Source organism: Periplaneta americana, chromosome 2 (assembly GCF_040183065.1).
Source record: "Periplaneta americana isolate PAMFEO1 chromosome 2, P.americana_PAMFEO1_priV1, whole genome shotgun sequence".
Classification (NCBI taxonomy): domain Eukaryota; kingdom Metazoa; phylum Arthropoda; class Insecta; order Blattodea; family Blattidae; genus Periplaneta; species Periplaneta americana.
Genome location: NC_091118.1, coordinates 173,796,062 through 173,819,192, shown reverse-complemented (window position 1 = coordinate 173,819,192; position 23,131 = coordinate 173,796,062). Strand labels below are relative to the sequence as shown.

At 35.5% G+C, this 23,131-nt stretch overlaps 1 protein-coding gene across 5 annotated transcripts in view; it reads left to right on the top strand.

Annotated features, from left to right (window-relative positions):
* The window catches only part of LOC138694839 (E3 ubiquitin-protein ligase Topors-like), a 43,533-nt gene that overhangs the window by 10,116 nt on the left and 10,286 nt on the right, over positions 1–23,131 (top strand). For 2 of the 5 annotated variants that reach the window (XM_069818959.1, XM_069818955.1), the window contains exons 3-9: positions 3,738–3,904; positions 4,147–4,374; positions 4,989–5,268; positions 7,059–7,130; positions 15,203–15,355; positions 15,435–15,692; positions 22,512–22,689. In XM_069818959.1, the coding sequence (XP_069675060.1) occupies positions 3,738–3,904; positions 4,147–4,374; positions 4,989–5,268; positions 7,059–7,130; positions 15,203–15,355; positions 15,435–15,692; positions 22,512–22,689 (1,336 nt within the window). The remainder of the gene's footprint in view (positions 1–3,737; positions 3,905–4,146; positions 4,375–4,988; positions 5,269–7,058; positions 7,131–15,202; positions 15,356–15,434; positions 15,693–22,511; positions 22,690–23,131) is intronic. The other 3 variants (XM_069818956.1, XM_069818958.1, XM_069818957.1) reach the window with 3 other exon arrangements.

Below are 23,131 nucleotides of genomic sequence, written 5' to 3'. Positions count from 1 at the left end.
AAAGACGGACTATACCTCGCTGCTCTTCACAAGTAGATGACACTAGCACATGCACATTCGTTACTCAGTACTTACTGCTCGTTCTGCAAGAGTGACACCTGAACAAGCCATTGCTGTCTGTAACGCAAGATTTAAACTATCTGCCAACTTTGAACGTCCTAACCAAAATGGTATTTCATAAAAAAATTGTTTTGCATTACTTTCCAGTCCTCGTAATGATAATACCGGCATACCCTGTTGTTTCGTGCAGCTCACCATTACTGCTTCTCCTACTAGTGTTGCTGCTGTTACTCTTAATTGCATTTCTCATCGCACTGATGTGATTACTAGTGCTGCTAACTGATACTTCCATTCATCCTGCTACTGTTGATTACATTTTTCATTATCTTATCACAACTATTATTAATATTAGTGCTTACTTACTTACAAATGGCTTTTAAGGAACCCGAAGGTTCATTGCCGCCCTCACATAAGCCCGCCAGCGGTCCTTATCCTGTGCAAGATTAATCCAGTCTCTATCATCATATCCCACCTCCCTCAAATCCATTTTAATATTATCTTCCCATCTACGTCTCGACCTCCCCAAAGGTCTTTTTCCCTCCGATCTCCCAACTAACACTCTATATGCATTTCTGGATTCGTGCTACATGCCCTGCCCATTTCAAACGTCTGGATTTTAAGTTCCTAATTATGTCAGGTGAAGAATACAATGTGTGCAGTTCTGTGTTGTGTAACTTTCTCCATTCTCCTGTAACTTCATCCCGCTTAGCCCCAAATATTTTCCTAAGCACCTTACTCTCAAACACCCTTAACCTATGTTCCTCTCTCAGAGTGAGAGTCCAAGTTTCACAACCATACAGAAGAACCGGTAATATAACTGTTTTATAAATTTTAACTTTCAGATTTTTGGACAGCAGACTGGATGATAAGAGCTTCTCAACCAAATAATAACACGCATTTCCCATATTTATTCTGCGTTTAATTTCCTCTCGAGTGTCATTTATATAGCACAACTACTAGTGCTGCTACTAATTTCATTTATCCTACTGCTGTTCCTGCTAATTTCATATCTCATTGTTGTTACTGCTCCTGTTTATTCCCAGGGATGGCTTTAGGGGTAGTGGCCTTGTGCAATGGCACTGCTTAAATAAATTTTATAATTCTATCTTATTTTCAACTGATATCCAGAGCGCAACAAGTTAAAAAATTTGATAAAAAATATGGGTTTTCCATGGAGTGATTCGAACAGAACATCGATTTGAATTACTGCGCTGTGTCAGACAACAGTGCCGTTCACCCTCTCATGCACTGCTGTATAGCTGTACAAGTATATATTTGTCATTTGAGCCAGCTGCCAACCAATTCTCTATGGGTATGTGCAGAAGTGTTTTGTAACCCATTCAATGGAGCTTCATGGGGTGCAAAGGGCAGGAGGAAAGGTCTTATCCGTGCCATTCAGTTGACAACTCAATTCGAGATGGCAGCACTAAATAAGGAATATTTATTCCATGCTAGGACTAACTTTCTTGCCGGAAAATACAGTATTCAAAAGAGTGTAAGCGAAACAGTAGACCTACCGTATCTGGTATATGCATGTAATTGTACTGTGTTGATGAGAAATAATAAATTATGAATAAAATAAATACTCCATTATAAAACCCACTTTCTACATCATATGAAGATAAACAGAAAGTTAAGTATATAATGGAAAGACTAACTAGATTTTAACATAAACATGGGAAAGGTGTTAAAATGTTTTTGCAAAATACAAATGGATTTGTTGATGTGATATTAAAAATTCTTTCTTCTGTTTTCTTTGTATGCTTTTTGGTTATAACTGGCATTAGTCTAAGAAAGGCATGATGGATTTAGTTTACATCTGATAGCAAGACCCCCAATTTTAGCCAGAAAGTCGTTGAATTCATTGCTGAAAATGACAGGAAAATAGAATTCAAGTACAGAACAGTTTAGAAAACTTCAAAGTTCCGTGAATTTATTATATTATTTTATACTAATTCTATTATTATTATTATTATTATTATTATTATTATTATTATTATATATTCACGATATAAAACGATACATTATTGTTACTTTTCGTTTATAACTTGAATGTCCTGGCACTGCTCAGACAAAGTAGCTTCAGTCCCTTCTGTTTATTCCATTCATTCTACTACTGCTTCTGCCACCAATTGCACTTCTCATTGTATGAAGGTCATTTCATAACTAATGCACACATTGGTAGAACTGTGAAGTGGATGAAGGAACATCATTGCAAATTACGTCAGTTGTAGTTGAAGGCTTGAGGAACAAGCATGTGTGTTCGTTTTGTCCATAGCATACTCTATGTTTAGACAGTGAGCGCTAGAAATGGAGCCTACACATGTCTCGGGTATTGTGACAACTAAAGATTAAAGATCGAATCTTTACATGACAAAAACTTCAAAGAAATCCACAGTGCTTTGAGTTTATGGTGAATTACAGTGGATCGTAGTACAGTTTCTCACTGGGCTACTCGTTTTCATGATGGTCATGTTAGCATTAGACCAAAAAGGCCGAAAACATCAACAGATGAACAAAGTGTGAAACTTGTAGCAGATGCTCTTGAAGAAGATTGTCGAGGGACGTGTGAAGATCTTTCAGAAGCTACGGGAATTCCACTTCAGAATTCAGTATTTTGACAAATGATTTGCAGAAGAGACAAATTTCTGTGCGAATGGTCCTTCACTGTTTGACTGCTGAACAGAAGCAGAAATACCTGAACATTGCAAATTTGTAAAAACGAAGATTCGACGTTGAAGTTTGATCTTTTTTTTAGAATTGTCATTATTGATGAAATGTGGATTAGACACTTCGAGCCGGAGTTGAAACCACAGTCAGATGAGTTTTTGTCATGTAAAGATTTGGTCTTAATGTATGATCTTTGATCTTCAATCGTTACAGTGCCCGAGACCTGTGTAGGCTCCATTTCTAACTCTTGTTACTTAAATACAGAGTATGCTATGGACGAAACGAACACACATCTTTCTTGGTCTGTTGATAAGCTTCGGGGCTTCTACCGCATTGTCTTGGTGTTGGTGGCTGACATTTCGACCGCTGTGTTGTGGTCATCTTCAGAGCAGTTGGAAATGTCAGCCACCAACACCAAGACAACGCAGTAGAAGCCCCGAAGCTTATCCACAGACTGTGTACACCAGTCGCAGAAGCCTATGCGAACACACATCTTTCTTCCTTAAGCCTTCAGCTGCAACTAACTTAATTTTCATTGGTGTTGCATCATCCACTTCACAGTTCTACCAACCTGTGCATTATTTATGAAATGACCCTCGTAATACACCTATTCTACTGCTACTGCTAATTTTGTTATACTTCTACTGTTGTTGCAAATTCGTACTACAACAATAATTGCATTTGCTACTCAAGTTGTCGACATTTTTTTTTCTCCAAATATTACTTATAAAAGTCTAGTAATATGTGACAGAATGAAAAATTTATTCTTGAAGCACAAAGAGCAGATATATACAAATTTGTCTGAAAATTGCAGCTTTAATTCGCATATTTTAACACTGAATGCCCACTCTTTTGAAATAATAATTCTTTTTGTGTAAATATTATTTATGAAGTGTTGTGTTAATTTGATCATGTGAACTTATTTCTAATCTTCATTTCATTAGAAGTGACATAACAGAAACTTGAGTTCATCTATAACTACCTCGACTTTGTTATTTTTCTTGCAGGTGAAACCAGAATGTCCGCTATGCAAGCAGAGCTTCAAATCCATTATTCATAATGTTCGATCCAATGAAGACTATGATCAGTACCATCTGCGCCCTGCCTCTGAAAACCCTTACCCATGGGTGAACATGATTAATATTGATATGGTGCAACAGAGATTCCGCTACAGGTTAGTGCACTAAAATACATTCAATCATGTCACACACATGCCTCACAAGGGACTCGTACAGTTATATCAATTTAATTGTAAGAACGGGACAAACCATTTGATGAGGAATATTTATGAGCACACTTTTGATGTAGAACTTGGAAGGTTTGTGAGATACTTTGCTTAAAAATGAAGGTCTAAATTCCTGAATTAACAACATTAATTCAGAAGCCAAGATAAATTTTACGTATCTTTGTAATTAGGTCTACTCTCACACCTGACAGACGTCTAGAACGGGCGCTTGAACATCTTGAGCAGGATTTGCAACGCAGAGTTGAGCCAGGTGATGTCATTCCTCCTCAGAGAACATGGCGTCGCCGACGTGGGCTTGCACCAGATGATTTCAGAGTTAATGTGTATAACCAAAATCTTTGGGTGACCTCGTTACCTTGCATGGGTATGTCAAGGGATGTCTCTCCCCAGAATTTCAGGTAATGAACATAATCATAGGAATGTTTTTAATGAACTCTTGATTAACTGTCTTTGAATTCAGTTATCATGGATTCATACCTACCCAGGGCCATAGATTTTTTTAATATAAATAAGTCCAAATTATGGCTTCCTCCAGAAGGGAAGTGAGATTGATGGCCCTATGTTATTTGTCATATAAAAGTCTTAACAAACATTACAGCTAGTGTTTTTAATAGCTCTATAGTAAAAATAATGCTAATTTCTGAATATTAGTTACGACAGAAAAGCAAATAATAGATAAAGTAAGCTATCGCATGAGTTTCATAATAATGCGAACATAACCATAAAATGTATATTGGTCAACACTGAGGTGGAAAGCTGCAGCTAGACTGCGGCTGCAAAAGTAGCGCCTTGTGTGTGAACAGACTTGCAACCTCCAGTTGCAACTTTTGCAGCGCTCGGGTTGTGCAGCACGAAAAGTAGCGTGCAGCGCGCTACTTTTGGCTTCTGTGTGAACATGACACGCAACTTTTGCAGCTGCAGTACAAAAGTTGCACAGCAAAAGTAGTGACATGTGGCCATACCTTTGTTTCTTTGTTTGCATAATTTACAATTATTTTGGAATATGTTGCAGAAGTCATCCTGAAGAGGTGCATCGGCTGATCCCATGGTTAAACCGTGAGTTGCAGGCAATATTGCGAAGCCCTGGACTGTCGGCTAGAGTGTTGGACTTGGTGATCACACAGTTGCCACGACATCACATGCAGTCACCTGAATTCCGGTTCCAGTTGGGGCACTACCTCAGAGAACACTATGATCACTTCATTCATGAGTTCTACACTTTCGCCCGCTCTCCCTACGATATGATTGGCTTCGATGAAAATGCTAATTACTCAGTACGAGGCAACTTCTGGGTTTGTGTTTATTTGTTTAAAAGTGTGAGGAATTACGTTACTTCTTATGCAGAAACCTTTTTGCCTTGTAGACAATTTTGTTTGAAGGAACAAAATTATTTTGGTAGAGTGTTAATGCATTAGATTTTCATTTCTGTAGTATGATCTTCATTTTTTAAATTGATTTGTTTGTGTTTTTTTTTTTTTTTTTTCTTTCCAAGTTTCAATTCCAAAAATTTGGTTCTTAATACTGATAAATTTTCATTATTTTGTTGCTTGATTTTACAGGAAATTCCCGACATTCGAGATTAATACAGATGTAAATATGTAAGAATAAAAAACCCAAGATCGAAAACACGTAACTTTATTGAAAATGTGTCTCTGTTTAGAAGACATACTACATCATGTGAAATACAAAACAACATTACAGTATTTCACTCTTACATTTGCTTTTGTGAAATAATCCTCTATTTTTCTGTTTTAATGTATCATTTACTTTCTCAAAATCGTGATGAGATTTTATTTGGAGTAAATTGCCATTGTTTTGTTGATTTCAAATAAAGATGAAGTAATTATTTACTGAATATGAATAAAAATAAAAATCTGAAGAATCATGTACAGAAAATCCTCACACTGAATCATCTGGGCACAATCACTTGTAAATGTGTATATAAAAATTCTTCCCAACTTTAAAATAATCAATTCTTATTTGTTTGGAAGAAAAGAAAAAGCAATACAACATTTAAAACTTCTAGTTAACTCTCATTTTCATGATATAGCTTAACGTTTAGAATTTAGAGAAATAGTCTATTTCTGTTGAAGTGTTTTGGGGGCTAATTTAGCTTATATTGGCACCACTGAGGCCAAGCGTATAATTTACATGAAAGCATTTATTCGATCAGTATTTATTTTATTTGCTAGCATTAGTTAATTTTTTGTAAATCAAATTTTTTTAAACTTTGGTACTACTATTCAGACTTTATCATAAAGATGCCGTGTAAACAATGCTGTATACTTTTTCCCTGTACCACTTTAGTAAGAATTGACTAATTTTATTAAGGGAAGAAAAAATGTTAATTATTTTGTGGACCAGTAAATTGGAAGTTTTGTGTAATTTTATTTGGAAAAGATCGACAAAAGATTCTTAATTTTCATTAAAATTAAAGGTTTGTGGCCCAGATTTTCAATTTCTCATAAATTAAAAATTTTATCAATGCATGCTTTAATTTCAGTTACGAAGATTCAGTTGGTAGAATTGCGTGTGTCAGTTTTAGAATGTAGTATAATTTGTAAAGTTGAAAGTATTTCATATCAGAAAAGTTTTATTACTCTTATTGGAATGACTTCAAGATTATTGATAAAAGTCCAGTTAACTGACTTTGCAATACTAGTATGAACTTTGTGACAGACTTCAACAAATTTTTTTTTTTTTGAGACCCATTCTTTCTTGCTCATTGCACAAAACTTTCAATAAAAGAGAGATAGAGAAGGCATTAACGAGTTCCAGAGAAGTAACAGTTTTATTATCTTAAAGGCTAAATCTTGCTCCTGATTTTTCTTAACTTGAGGATCCTAACCGAGAAGAAAAATTCGAGGTGTCCATTGAGAGAGATAGCTATGCTAAAAATTATTAAAAATATTTAGATTGTTTAATTTTCAGTCTCCTTCTAACATTTCTAGTGTATCCTTTAAATTACACCAATGTGGCATAGTTCGGGCTGTTACTAGATCAGTATTTGTTATTGAATAATTACTCTGTGCAACAAATTTAGCATTGAGATATGCCACTAACTTGTGTTGTCTGCTTTCAGAATGATCGTCCTAGTCAACATACAAGCCTCACATATAGTTATTTTGGTTTATCACCATCTCAAGGAACTATGGTTATGTACCTGAATTAAACATTTTATTAGCTTGTATTTTAGTATGTATTATGCCTACTCATTGTCAAAAACTATACATATTGAAATATCTTAATTGGAACTCTAAGGAGAATGTGAAAAAAAAAGGAGAATTAGTTGCATAATTAATATTAAATTAATTTTACCTTTGCACTGTCAATTGAAAAGTGATGGTCTAAAAGAAAGCTTTATTATACATGTCACATTACACAGTATTGTACAATACAGTGAAACCTCGATCCATCGTTTTTGTGGCATTAAGGCATATATAATGACGCAACAGAGCTATGAACATATCCCACTGTTCCCTAGATGATTTAAGGGGGAATACCCACATGATCGATGGATTTTATTTTTAACAGTAATCATAATAGTACATTATGCAACGAGCCTATAATGATAGTAATTAAGAAGCGAGTATGGATGTTTATGAAACTAGCGCAAGCGAGTTTCATAATTTCCATACTCGCTTCTTAATTACCAATATAGGCGAGTTTCATACGACTTTTTATGCTCGACCATATTTCTAACTTGAAATTATTCAGATGTATACATTTTATTTGTATCTGACAAGATCTGAAGTGACCTTGTTCGAGGTCGTGAATTGTGACAAGTGCGCAGACGCGAAAGTATTGATTTTTTCCGAGGAACAATAATGTCATTGACCTTGATGTAATCCCGTTAAACTTGATATAACCTTGATTATTGAATCCGACATTGAAAAACGAGATGACAAATTGAATTTATTTGAATATTATTTACAATTAACGCTAATTATTATAGTAACAGAACATAACCTTCTGCGACAGTATTGGATTTCCAGCCTCTGTGACTTTTCGCTAATTCTCTTTCGATTGCATATCCGAGAATAATCGATACTTGCGGTTTTGTAATGGTACAAAGCTGAATTGTCTTGGCTGAACATCTGTAAGCTGAGTTTTCATTGGCTGAACACCTGTACTTTAATGAGTAGGTGTACTTTAATGACATGCATTAAAGGACTGCTACCAGGTGTATAATTACTACATTTCGGCATGGTCGAGCATAAATAATATAAAATCATAATGGACGTGTCTCGTAATATTTTATTCTTGTTTGTAAACTTGTTATAAAAAGTCTGCTTAAATAGGTTATAAAATGAACAACGGAATGGTTGGTGATTACATTGAATGCACCTTTATTCGAACATAATGTACACTATTTCTTGCAGAAAAATCTGCAATTAGCTCTCGTTTTGTGTACATTTTACACCTGAATTCTGTAGTGATTTTCTGATAAGAATGACACTGAAGCAAACAGAAAGGTGTAGTTTTACCACCTCCCACACCATTGTACCAAGTCATGTGTGTGATGAGGATGACATATGTACTAGAAATTAGTTCGCTATTCCTTACGAGATGTTGGTCATTACTGATAATTTAGACACAAATGAAGTAGGCATATGTTAAAATGATAAATCTAGATTCGTGATACGTTCAGATTGCAAATATGTGTTATCACAAATCCATTCCCATAAAATTAATACTACTATTTAAAGTAGGTGGGCTTCCATTAGCCCATACTGTTGCACGTCACAGATTAGGCCTATATCATATCACACGAAAATAATGCCGAAACTTGTCTAAATCTTTAGTAACCCTACAGAGATACTTCTCCTGCACGTGTCTTAAGGCCTGGTTGCAGAAACACCGATCAAAATATGATTGGCGATCAAGGAGGGTTTGATTGGCCATCAGTTGTATTTCTGTTGCAGAAAGAACAATCAGTATTTGATCGGAGATCAGTCTTCCATCAGATTTGTTCAACAGATTTTTGCTGGTTAAGTGACTGATCATTGATCAAGTATTTATGTTGTTCTCTTTACAGTGCAGTTACTGTAATTTATATAGTAAATAGTTATAGCGTAATAATATTCTTCTGATGAAGAAATTTTAGAATGAAAAAAATACTATTAAGAAGAAGGCATTTAGGTTAAGTAAGGATGCATGTGTTTTGTTACTTTCAAAAATTGAAACAAATATATGCAGACAGACAAATTGAAACCTTCCACTTTCTCCTATGAACAAAGTTCTAATAACGCTGAGATTTTATGCTTTTGGAATTTTTCAGGCAGTCTTGGGTGATCTTGTTCGGGTCCACAAATCAACTATTTGCCTAGTAGTTAGGAATGTTAACGTATGAAAATGCTTTGTTATCACAGGATCTCGTGAAGTCCCCAAACTCAGACAGGAAATGATTTGAAATCCAGAGAGAATTTTCAGCCACGTCAGGATTTCCAAGAGTAATTGGTTGTATAGACTGCTCACATCCCCTTCCAATCACCTGGTGGAAATGATGCCGAACTTTATCGAAATAGAAAAGGTTTCTTTTCTGTGAATATAAGGCAATATGTAGGCTACACCATCATTGAAATTCTGGAATGTTGTAGCCCATTGGCAGGGTTCTACACATGACAACACAATATTTTTAATAAGTAGGTTAGGAGCTCAATTTGTAAACAGAGAGATGGGAAATGGAATTGTTTTGAGCTATGAAGACTATGCATATTCCAATTTCTTGTCGACTCCCCTAGCAAATCCTACAACAGTAGCCCACTCACTTTTTTTTTTTTTTTTGTTTGCTTCATTTTTTTCACTATATGTAGTCTATATACAAATAGAATCTGCCGGTTTCCTTTCTACAAAAAGCAACAAAACAAAACAGCAAAGCATTCACTTGTTTTCCTAGTCACCGCCCACTTGATGCATTCGTTTCGCGACTTTTAAAGAGCATCAAATTGGCTGTGGTTGCTAAATAGCGCTGTTGTCAAATGCATTTCTTTCTCAAATCAGCAATTAGTCAATTGAGACAAGTTGATTGGAGATTCACGTTTGTGAACACAATGAACAATCAAATAAATCAGACATCAACTGATTGGCGATCAGGGACTGATTTGATTTGCGTTTCTGCAACCGGGCCTAAGTATATAAACATGTACTGAACATAAACACTTTCCACTGTGGAGCTCGGTGTCTGTGTTGTAGCACAGCTGACTAAAAAGTCGCAGCATTAAGATGACAAATTTTGTAAGGTAACTTGACTGCGTAATGTATTCCATAATAATACTGTATCAAGTGTTTATACACTTCCACATCGTTCTTGTGTGAAAAACATATTTAATCAATAAGTTACTATAAAATTTTATTTCTTTTCAGAATCTAATACCTGTCTTCATAGCAGAGATCACACATATAGTAACTAATTTCCGCACTAATAGACTATACCAAACGCATGTGGAGAGTTCGTGCACTGCACTAAGGTGACGAATCACGTCACGTATCTTGGTGGCATAATACATTTTATGTTTCTCTGTGAAGTTTGACACAGTCTCCCGATCGCAATCTTCTGCATCCTCATGCTTCAAAGATTGATAATGGAGAACAAAAAGTTCGCCCTTTCAATGTAAAATAAAATTATCCATGCGGGAAATATAGCGTCGGGATTGTGATTTCTCAATGATTGATGTGATAAAACAATATTTCGAGGAACGATGGAACTGGGAAAAAATAACGTTATTTATATGAGACTATTTCCGGGACTGACAAAGGTGGGAAAACGACGATAACGGGAATGATGCATCAAGGTTCCACTGTATACAGTTCAGTTCACTCATTTGAAGAAGTTGGTTGTTTTTATTTGGAAGGAGTATATTATATATTGTAAACACTATCACTGGACAATCTCAATCTTCTCTGATATGAAATACGGAAAAAATTTAATTTCTTAAAAACATTTAATAAGGATTTCATGTACATATTCTACAAATTTAATAACTGTACAGTAGAGCGTCTCATTTAGGCACAGTGAAAATGTAAACTAAGTGCAGGTAACATGTGGGGGGAGGATGAGCCGTACAATAAACATGAGGGATGCACAAGGTTTTAGTTACAACATTTATAGCAGAGCATTAATTGAAATTATATTTTCCAGAAAAAACACAAATTGGATAACGTTATCATATACACATTTTAACACACAAGCAATTGTAACATGGAAATAATTCAATATAACAAATCAAATTTGGTACTTATATGATGTTGCTTTCAAACAGCATTTTTTACAGTCATGAATTTCATTCTCTTTGTGACTAACATAATATCACCGTCTTCTGTGCTCGAATTAACAAAACTACAGTATATTGGTCTGAAGTGACAACACTATTTCCTAAACATAATTATCCTTTCTCAAAGTTCAATTTATTCAGGTACAGCACTTCTACAGTGCTATTTATCTGTGGGCATGTTTCTGAAAAAACATACTGTATATAAAAATTCGTGTATGATCGCCATTTTTTTCTTCAATTCATTAATAGCCCCTTTTTCAGGCTCTGTACAGCATTTAAAAGAAAATTCTGCATCATGGCCTAAATCTACTTCAGGAGAATTTTTTATTGCATCCATAATAAAACCGAACATGATCAATTCGCGTTCTCAGATACAAAACCAATATTTAAAAAAATCAATTTTGTAAAAAAAAAAAAAAAGCATTCTTATGAAAAATAGGTTTAATAGCTTTGATTTTTATAGCATTCCTGATACCGAAAAATTGGCTATAGGCTTGCTGTCTGTGTATAGTGATACAGTGGAATGCCAATATACCAAACTTGAGGAGATACTGTAATTACATCACATATTTATTTTGTATGAGGTCTCGCCCACCTTATTGAATATTACACGGCTACTATGAAGTAGCCAATATGTATTATTACTATTTAATACGAGAAAAATTCGTACCGACACCGGGAATCGAACCCAGGACCTCTCAGCTCTGCGCAGTGAGTGCTCTTTCCAACTGAGCTATGCCGGGACACGATCCACGACTCCGGCCGAACCCCACTCATAATGCTTTTTACGGCCTTACTACCTGCATTTGAGAAGATACATGTCATATATGCAGGAGCGCATATTTAAATGACTTTGTGGCCATATTCAACATCAGTTTGTGGCAACTGTAACAGTTAATACATCACATATTCATTTTGTATGAGGTCTCACTCACCTCATTGAATACTACACGGCTACTATGAAGTAGCCAATATGTATTATTACTATTTAATACGAGAAAAATTCGTACCGGCACCGGGAATCGAACCCAGGACCTCTCAGTTCTGCACGCTGAGCGCTCTTTTCAACTGAGCTATGCCAGGACACGATCCACGGCGCCGGCCGAACCCCTCTCGTAATGCTTTTTACGGCCTTACTACCTGCAATTGAGACGATACATGTCGTATTAAATAGTAATAATACTGTAATTATTTTCGTTACAGTGAAATTTCGTTACACCGAAAATTGATTAAATTTGTCTACAAATTGTGTCCCATGTTATAGAATAACAGGTACTGTACCTGGGATAGGTTTACTATATATCCATATTATAGTCCAACTTCTGTAAGAATCAGTACCATAATGCATATTCGATAACTGAATAATTATTCTTGCATATTTTACAATATTTTATTATTCATTATGACTGTTAGGACCAAAAACTAATTAGTAATTAAGTTTTACAGAGCAAAAAGTACATTGAACAGGGTTATATAGGTTAGGTGTTGTTACATTTACAGCCATCTTGTTAAATCGATTTCTCGAAATATTACGATCTGCGAGATTGGGTTTTGAATTGATCACTACTTTCGAAAGTTCGATTTTATTAAACTGTTTCATTTAATTGAGGCATTCAGAGCTAAAGTGGATCAAGTACATGAGACGTAGTTTTGAGATAATAGGACTTAAAGTTAACTTCTCTAGTGGGTTATCTAATTTCACTAGCAATAATTGTATTTCTCCATTCTCAAATTCTAGATTTATAAAATATAAACAGTTGTGATGCTAATTGATGCAACACTTTGGTGACTTGATCCACTATGGCTCAGAACATCGTCAATAAATAATCTGAGCCAAAAGTGACTGGTGTCACCTACTGGCAAATGCTTGGAATTAAGACTTGATCCATTACTGCTCGGAAAAGATCCAACTTCAGATAATCAAAAAGTGAATTAAACTCAATTTATGAAAATTTGTGACTTGATCCACTTTAGCTCTGAACGTAAGTAATTTTTAACTGCTTATTAGGCCTAATTTCGTTAAAATAACATTTTTTTTGTAGCAGGATGAATTATCATTATGTTAAACTGAATAGTTCGTTACTTATGCATTCTTTAAACTGAACATTTTTAACTTGTAAATTAATAGTAAAATGGCTGGGGCTAAAAAATTATTTAGTTATTGTGAAAAATTCGTAATTGCGGCTTTCATAATAGCGGCATTTCACTGTATCTTCTAAACTATTGGATGGATCTTGTTCATATTCAGTCATCTAAAAGTCAACTTATTCTGAAACAGTGCACATGAAATATTATTGTAGATCAGAGAAATATAACGGCAAACATAAAATATTAGAATTTTTAGTAAGAAATAAATGCTCTTCATTCGGAATTAGAAACATAGTGCCACTCTACTCCAAATTAAGTCTAATTAATTTTGTGTCTTAGAATAAACAAAAGAAGTGTGTAGTTAATATCGGAGAAAAGCACACTCGTTTAATATAAATAACATTACATACAAAATTATTTATATGTTGTGATTACAGTCTTGAGTTTTTACTCCCCCCCCCCCACCCTGCAGTGACCTGACTACATAGAGTTCCTCTTAAACATAGCAGTAAAGAAATGTTGCGAAAATAAAACAGACCAAAATATCTGATTATAGTGAGGATCACGTAAAAGCAGTTCCTAAAAGGATAATTTGGCTGTCTCTTCAGTGTTGCCAGTTAATACCAGATATCACCAAAGAAGATAAAATCACAATGACATGTACAATAATAATAATATAATACTATTAACAATAACGATGTCTTGCTTATTTTCTACATCTCATCTTTATGTTGGGAGATATTTTCTAAATGGTTCAATAATTTGTGAAAGAGTAGGCCTATACTTTCTACCTGGACCTGTCGCACATTATGTTGGAAATTAGTAGATTAATATCATCTAATATTAAAATCTATTTTGTCTGACAACATGAAATTCATTGCTTTGACTAAGCAGTTTAAGATTCACGAGACATAACCTAAAAATTTATTTTGTTTCATCACGTGAAATGATTAGTACAAACTCCGAAAACCGAATGCCACTTTAAAATATATGTTTAAGAATACTTACTTACTCCTATTTTGCTATTTTAGTCATAATTGCTGTCTCCACGCGCATTTTCTATCGATCACCCAAGTGCATGTATCAGACCACATGTTATATTTATTTACACTTATCTATCATCTTGAATTGTAACTACAAAACAACACATAAAATAACTATTATGTATTAATATAATTCTGATATTAATTAATTATTAGTATATTCGAATTTCACTAGCTTCCAGTAATCGGGTCAGAAATCTAGAACAATGTGAATTTTCATAATTTCCACTACCGATAACAGCTGTTCCTGCTGCCTATATAACAGTTAAAAAATCACTACCAGTTGTAATATTTCTCAGTATCGAAATTCGAAACGAAGTTGGCAAAAGAAAATTCAATCTTCAAGCTAGAAAATCACCATAATCCACTAGCATATGTGGTAATGGGGGAAAAATGGTTAGGTTTCACCCTTAGGGTATTAAGTAAGCTGATCCGGACTATAGGTAGATCTTGCTACTGTAAGGTGTAATTAATAAATTTTTAGACTACCTGGATAACAATAGAGATATTTTTTTAACCATTTTTTTTTTTCCTTCACAGATAAGTGGGATTTCTGGAATTCACTGTTTACCCAAAATAATTGCTTTCCTGAAATCTACTGGGCCCCCATTGTTTCGGAAATTTCACTGTAATTTAAAAAAAAAAACTGTAGAAGTTCGTAGCATTTTTTTTTTTTTTGTGAAATACATACTTAAAATGTATGAGAAAGAAAATGTCTTCTTAAGACACTCATTTTTATATTTACGTAAATTTTAAGTGATTTCAAAGCATCCTTACTTTTGAGTAACTCTAGATATATTGTTTCGTTTTGTAACAAATAGGTGGAGGTCGTACATGAAGTCTCATCTGACTCCTCCGATAGTGATGTGATGGTACTGCCTCCAGAGGAAACTCAGGCCCCTTCTGGAAGTCACAGCAGAAGAAATGCATCTGCATCGCATGGCCCAAACTCCCCAGTGGCTGGACCATCAAGGGTATGGAAGTTAATAATGCAATTACAAAAAATAGTGACCATGTTGAATTGGGTGAAGAACTTGTATTGGTTGGTTACAGGCTGTGCTTCCTGTTGACCAAGCAAGTGATAGCGATGCCAACAATATGAGCAGTTCCCATAGTGATGTATCTGTCCCCAGTGGCATGCAAGACAGCACTACCCTCAATGACAACACAGGAGCTCAGCCGTCACAATCCAATGATGTGTTTAATTCTGATGAATGTATGATCGTGGGGTATGTGAAACCTCGGCATGAGAGGACTCCTGAGGTTATCACTTTACTGTCGTCTGATCCTGAAGTGGAAGAAGAAGTCACGGTAATAAGATAGATGTAGATTCTTTGCTTGGAATGTTATTGCTTTGCTTATCTGTAATCTTAGTGTGAAACCTTATCTGTTCGCATGTATACCATCTTAACCATAGTGCAAATTAATTGTCCCAGAAAAAGATTTGTATAAACAATATTAAATTCTATTTCATTAATTGTTCTTCGTATTGTTTTAATGTATCAGTTTTATCACAAATAACAATCTTCCTCAAACATTCATTTTAGAGAAAATTCATATATGTACTGTGGTGCTAAACTGGAGAATTAGCATGGTAGTTTTGAACCATGCCGTTACGGTTACGACCGAATTTAACTAAATACACAATGTTGCCAACATAAGAACATGACTTTGTTCTGTGGTGTTGTTAGAAGGAGAAATTTCTCCTTCGTTCTGAACATTACTGAGAGATAGCACCAGTGTTACTCTCATCTATTTCAATGATTTTTCCCTGGACCACCAATTTATTTGGACGACATTTCTACATAGAAGATTAAGACAGATCTTACAAGCGATCTCCAATTACTAACAGTATGGTCATCAAAATTGTGTGTCCATTTTATCTCGAACTAAAATCTCTCTCGCATTTTCTTTTGTTTCGTCACGGCCGAATGGGTTTATCTCTTCGGTATCGCTGTTTCTAGTCGGTCATGGCCTTTATGACAGTTTTTGTTTCGTAATGTTGATAAACGATAATACAATTAAAGCAGTGAATAATTTCATGGCCCTTAAAAGTTTTTTTTTTTTTTTTCGTAAAAGGCTAGGTATTTTCTCTAGGCCACAAATAAAACTGCAACGCGGTCATAATTACATACTTAACGCTTTGGTGAACATGGACCGGAAATTTACTTTCCATTATGTAAATTATGTTCTGTGAAACATACCTTTTTTCCCCTTTATTTCGTTGTCATAACCTACTTTAACATCTTACTATATATGCATTTTCTTTTGGTGCATTCAAAACATTGTCGTTGAACTACATAAACCTTGCACTTGACTAGTGGAGTGATTTATTTAAGAATATAGTCGTGAATTTTACTACCACTATTTCGATTGTCTTTTGTTTGACACAGCTTGGTATGGCCCGGTGACTAGTGGCCAGCAAGTAACATCGACTATCGACATTGCTCTACCATGCGTATTATCCAGTTGTTCCATACTGTGGAATGACAATTGAGACTAATATAGCCAGTTAACTAATCTCTGCTTCATATGTCAGCACCTCTCCCACCCTGCATGACCAGCTGGTGTGATGAGGGAATGGTTTGAATGGCGCAATTTTGTGACAGCAATAATGAAAGGATATATAACACTGTCATTAAAAAGTTCGTACAGTATGTATGTTCTAATGTATTCGCATGTTAACCTACCGTATCTTGAAAACAACATACTTTACTACTCTTCCCTATAATTTCACCAGCTTCCTTCCACAACATTTTTTATGGGCATCTCTCAACCCATATCATACAGGGCAGGATGATTGGAAACAAAATTAATTAAAATGTCATTTATTTGTGAGAAGTTGCTAAATACACGTTTTGAAACCATATTGCTTTATTGTCATTCTTTTGTGTTCTAAATGAACGACGATCATCACTCTCAGTTTGAAGCCAAATCAATCCAGAGCGGTGAACGCCAACGCACATCACTGTAGCCAGCAATGAACGTTGTAAAGAAGCCAGCTCCATATATTTACACGTAGAGCTAATCGAGCGGCGACATTTGCTCAGTGATGATCGCCATAGCGGAAGCATAGCTTTCGATGGCTAGCACTGCCATCTTCTTTCCCTGAAGAAGATGGCAGAGCTAGCCATCGAAAGCTTGGAAGCAAATCTCCAATTCGCCTGGCTGATTCTTTCCCTGAAGAAGATGGCAGAGCTAGCCATCGAAAGCTTGGAAGCAAATCTCCAACTCACCTGGCTGATTCTTTCCCTGAAGAAGATGGCAGAGCTAGCCATCGAAAACTTGGAAGCAAATCTCCAACTCACTTGGCTGATTCTACCCCTGAAGAAGATGGCAGAGCTAGCCATCGAAAGCTTGGAAGCAAATCTCCAACTCACTTGGCTGATTCTACCCCTGAAGAAGATGGCAGAGCTAGCCATCGAAAGCTTGGAAGCAAATCTCCAACTCACCTGGCTGATTCTTTCCCTGAAGAAGATGGCAGAGCTAGCCATCGAAAGCTTGGAAGCAAATCTCCAACTCACCTGGCTGATTCTTTCCCTGAAGAAGATGGCAGAGCTAGCCATCGAAAACTTGGAAGCAAATCTCCAACTCACTTGGCTGATTCTACCCCTGAAGAAGATGGCAGAGCTAGCCATCGAAAGCTTGGAAGCAAATCTCCAACTCACCTGGCTGATTCTTTCCCTGAAGAAGATGGCAGAGCTAGCCATCGAAAGCTTGGAAGCAAATCTCCAACTCACCTGGCTGATTCTTTCCCTGAAGAAGATGGCAGAGCTAGCCATCGAAAACTTGGAAGCAAATCTCCAACTCACTTGGCTGATTCTACCCCTGAAGAAGATGGCAGAGCTAGCCATCGAAAGCTTGGAAGCAAATCTCCAACTCACCTGGCTGATTCTTTCCCTGAAGAAGATGGCAGAGCTAGCCATCGAAAGTTTGGAAGCAAATCTCCAACTCACCTGGCTGAGAACTCGAGAAGAGTTATTCTACATCAAATGCCAGGAAAGCCTCAAGTCATATATAGCTTTAATAGTTGAGCAGTTGATATCACAACATGAAGTTACATCAAGGGACCATCGGTCAACTATCAATTGATTACTTACTATGATCTCATTAATTATATACTATTGATTAGATTATGGTATATCTTATGTACACTAGTATTGCAATGAATTTAATTATTGCTGAATCAAGGGTATGAAAACTTTTTATTGTTACAAAATTGGAATAAGATATTGATACTGTGCAACTTATTTTATTCTCGAGTATACAACAGTGTCATTCTTACAGTTTCCACGTAATTTCCGCATGCTGACTCCCAGCACGTGATGGCACAAGAGCCGAAATATAGCATGCATGGAGAAAGAAAGCCTCTGACAATATGTACGCTTGCTTGAGACAAAAGAACAGCTATTAATAAATAAGTGTAATTAAAAACAAGTAATTTAATGTATCACCATATTAAATCGTAGATAACTGTATATGTACAGATAACTATCGTTCCAGAAACTGAACATATGTGTATGGATGTGATATCTGTTGGAAGGGTTCCTAGGCCTGGTACATAAGGCTGTGAAATCTAGCAATAGAGAACTGAGTTACGTGAACAGGAGGTATGCATGTTGTAAAATATTTCAATTTAAATTTCTTTTGCACACCATGTAAATTTTGTTGTAAGATGCCTACTGTAGTTTGAATCATCAGTATGTTTAAGCAAAGTAGATGAAGATAATTGTCCTCATATTGATCAAGACCAGTGTTATTTCTGTGCTACAGTGAACACTTAGTATAACGTACATCAGGAAGTAATATTATTTTTATGCTCGACCATGCTGAAATGTAGTAATTATACACCTGGTAGCAGCCCTTTAATGGACCTCATTAAAGTACACCTATTCATTAAAGTTCAAGTGTTCCACCAATCAGAAAACACCATTGTAGCAATATGAAAGCGCAAGTATCAATTATTCTCGGATATGCAATCGAAAGACAACTAGCGAAACGTCACAGAGGCTGGAAATCCAATACTGTCACAGAAGGTTATGTTCTTTTACTATAATAATTAGCGTTAATTGTAAATAATATTCAAATAAATTCAATTTGTCATCTCGTTTTTCAATGTCTAAATCAATTTCAAGGTTATATCAAGACTAATGTTTATTTTACTCTCTAGATTATATCAAGGTCAATGACATTTGTTCCTTGGAAAAAATCAATACTTTCGCGTCTGCGCACATCTCAGAATTTACGAGATACTGCACAAGGTCAGTTCCGCTCCCCAGTCAGATAAGAATAACATGAATACTTATGAATAATTTCAAGTTAGAAATATGGTCGAGCATAAAAAGTCGTATGAAACTTGCCTATAATGGTAATTAAGACGCTCGTATGAAAATTATGAAACTTGCTTGCGCTCGTTTCACAAACATTTTCGCATTAATTACTACCATTATAGGCTCGTTGCATAATGTACTAATAATTCATTTTGAAAGTATGTTATAATGAAAAAATGATATTTTAGCCAAAGTTGTTTTAATTCTGCATTAGATAATGTAGAATTACCACAACATAACTTAGCTTTTCTGCAGCTATGTTTACAGCCCCTGTAAGATTCAACAAACTCAAGAAACCTACAATGCCTATACAAAACTGCCAGGAATATATTATAGGATTTTTAAACATAAGAGTTAATTGCTTATATTTTCTGCACAATCTTAAAAATTCTGGCGTTGGCTTATTACACAACAAATGGGGTTTTTTGCATCACCATGACGACAAGTTTGTTTCTAATTGTTCTGGTGATCATGTTATCAATAGGAACGTTCCTGTAACTATTGGTTTTTGGGGCTATCTGAAGGAAAGAGTGTTCTTGAACAAACCTACAACAATTGATGAGTTGAAGGACTCCATCACACACACTGTGGTAGATATTCCAGAACAGAAACTCAGAGCTGCTGTGTACAGCATGGAAAAAAGATTATTACTTGTACAAGAACAAAATGATGGATACATACATCATCTACGATGAAACTATGGCAATAGATGGTGATACAAAAAATTCCATTTCTTGTGTAGTATTTCAGTGCCAGAATGCTTAACATTCTGTATAAAATGAAGAAAGTATTAGCAATTGAAGTCACCTCTTCTAAATTATCCTATACATATCACTACTCAATTTTAAAATTATCACGCACAGAAATTAAGTTAAAAAAAAAGTTACTATATATATATAACTAATATGCACATGGTACTAAGTACAATCCACAGAATTTCAAGAAATTCTTAACTTTAATTTAGTTTATACAAATCTGGCTTTCAGGTAGTAGCTCCCTGTAAAGCAGGTTCGAATAATTTCAAGGAAAAATTGTTTCGGGGCCAGGTATCAATCCTGGGACCCTTCGCTTAGAGCGTGAATGCTCTACCGACTGAGCTACTCCAGGAACTATACACGACACTGTAACAATTTTCCATGAGCTGACAAGGTGCCAGAACTCAACTGTGAGTGCACACAATTCGTTACTGGAGGTACGTTAACAGAAAGCCACAATTTAAAGTCACACAGTAATTGTGTGCACTCACAGCTGAGTTCTGGCATCTTGTCAGCTCATGTGAGTTGTGTGGATATAAAAGGAAAATTGTGACCGTGTCATGTATAGTTCCTGAGGTAGCTCAGTCGGTAGAGTGTTCGCGCGCTAAGCGAAGGGTCCCGGGATTGATACCCGGCCCCGGAACAATTTTTCCTTGAAATTATTTAATTTAGTTTGTTTTTCTCGATAATTTATCTTCTACAAATTATTGAAGTTAACCCAAGACATGAGAATCAATAATTCTTGCTGGTAGAAGCGACATAGTGCAAAGATGCTACACTTTACATATAATGCTACATTTCCAGTCATCATGTTCAAAATAAAAAGAGATACACATAATACAGTTTGATTCTTTGGGAAGACAAAATAAAATGACTATAAAATTTATAATGGGTGTGCTGTAGAATTCATTTCAGTTCCAATGTGTTACCGAAGCATGGGAGTTTTGTATCATCATTGTTAGCGCATAAGAAACAAAAGAAGTTATTCAGCAACGACCAAATAAACAAAATGCCATTTACTGCACAATGAGCGAAATTTGTCTTGTGGTTTGTTAATTTTGAAAGTGTAATGTATGTTCAACGGCGGTTTTAACGAGAGTATGGTGTTTGAAGGGCTCTGAGTTACAAGTCGATAATGTTATGGTTTTGCTCATTTAAAGAAACTGGGTCTGTTAATATGCCACATACTGGTAAGCGTGTTCCTGAAACTGAAGCAGCTGTCAGAGCTGCTATGAGAGCAAGATCCAAGAAAAGGCTCAGACAGCTGTCTGCAGAGATGGCTATACCAACACAACATGTTAACGTATCATTGGAAAATACTGGTTAACTGGTGTGGTTGAGGAGGGCCAATTATGTGGCCTCCAAATTCCCCAGACCTGGCACATCCTATTTCTTTCTCTGGGGTTTTGTGAAGAATGATGTGTATAGACTGGAATCCAGGAATATTCATGATCTCAGAGCAAAAATTTTCTCAAGCTTTTGAGAAAGTTACCCCTGAGATGTTAGACCACACATGGGAGGAATTAGTCTGAAGATATAAACTGTGTCGTGTTTGCAATAGTGGGCACATTGAGGTCTAATTTGGACAAAACTGCCATTATTCTGGAATGCATGTACAAATTATTTAACAATAAATAGCAACAGTTCTCATTTTATCATGTTTTTATTTTATGTCTTCCCAAACGGATCACCCTGTACAGAAGATCTGCAACCAAGAATAGATTAAATAAAGATGCAAAAGTTTAAAAAAAGAAACATTATGAACTTGAAAAATTTTAGTATGTAATAATGAAATGATCACAAGTAATGGTAATGTAAAAAATTAAATATCTTTGCATTATAATGTGTGGGGTTTTAGTAGAGGATTTAAAATATGTACACAAAATGGAAAAGTGCGATAAACTGAAGTCTGTTATACTAAGACAAAACTGTATTTCATTTTCATCCATGTTACGAAATATATGAATAGTTTCCCCCATTTTGTTAGATTTCTTGGTTGACTCATTAATGTGGACATTTCATGATACTATATTTTATTTATTTAGGAATTGCCACAAATGACGTGTACTGGGTGCTATGACCGGAGCTATGGTTATGCATTTTCAACATCTACTAGCTCCCCAGAGTCTTCAGGATCAGAGTATAATCCAAGCGCTTCTTATAAAACAAAAAAGAAGGTGCAGCACAAAGGAAAATCCACCACAGCAACTAAAGGCAGATCCAGTATGTATCTATTTACCTTATTTTCGTATTTTTTGAGAATGGAAAGGGCATACATACTTTACTTTACATACCATTATGCTATATTGTTTAATCAGTTGTCCAAATACAGATGGGAACCTCATAAATGACACAAATAAGGCAGCACTTATGAAGCAACTAAGATAATGGGGTAGGGTAGCCAGTTCCTTCCCCTCCTTCCTGTTATGCTATAAGATTATTATATAGTGTTTTTACATTGATGTTCCAAGATACACGACCTCTACTAATTGTTGGTGATTGATAATTTGTTCTTGTAAATGTGGCTTCATTAGTTACTACTTGTACGAATAGATTATAAAATATATATCCACATTATAGAATTCAAAATTTCATTCTACTCTGCTGGTTGTGAAAAAATAGTAGGGTTAGCAGGAAACCACTGATATTGTCAACTATGAGATTA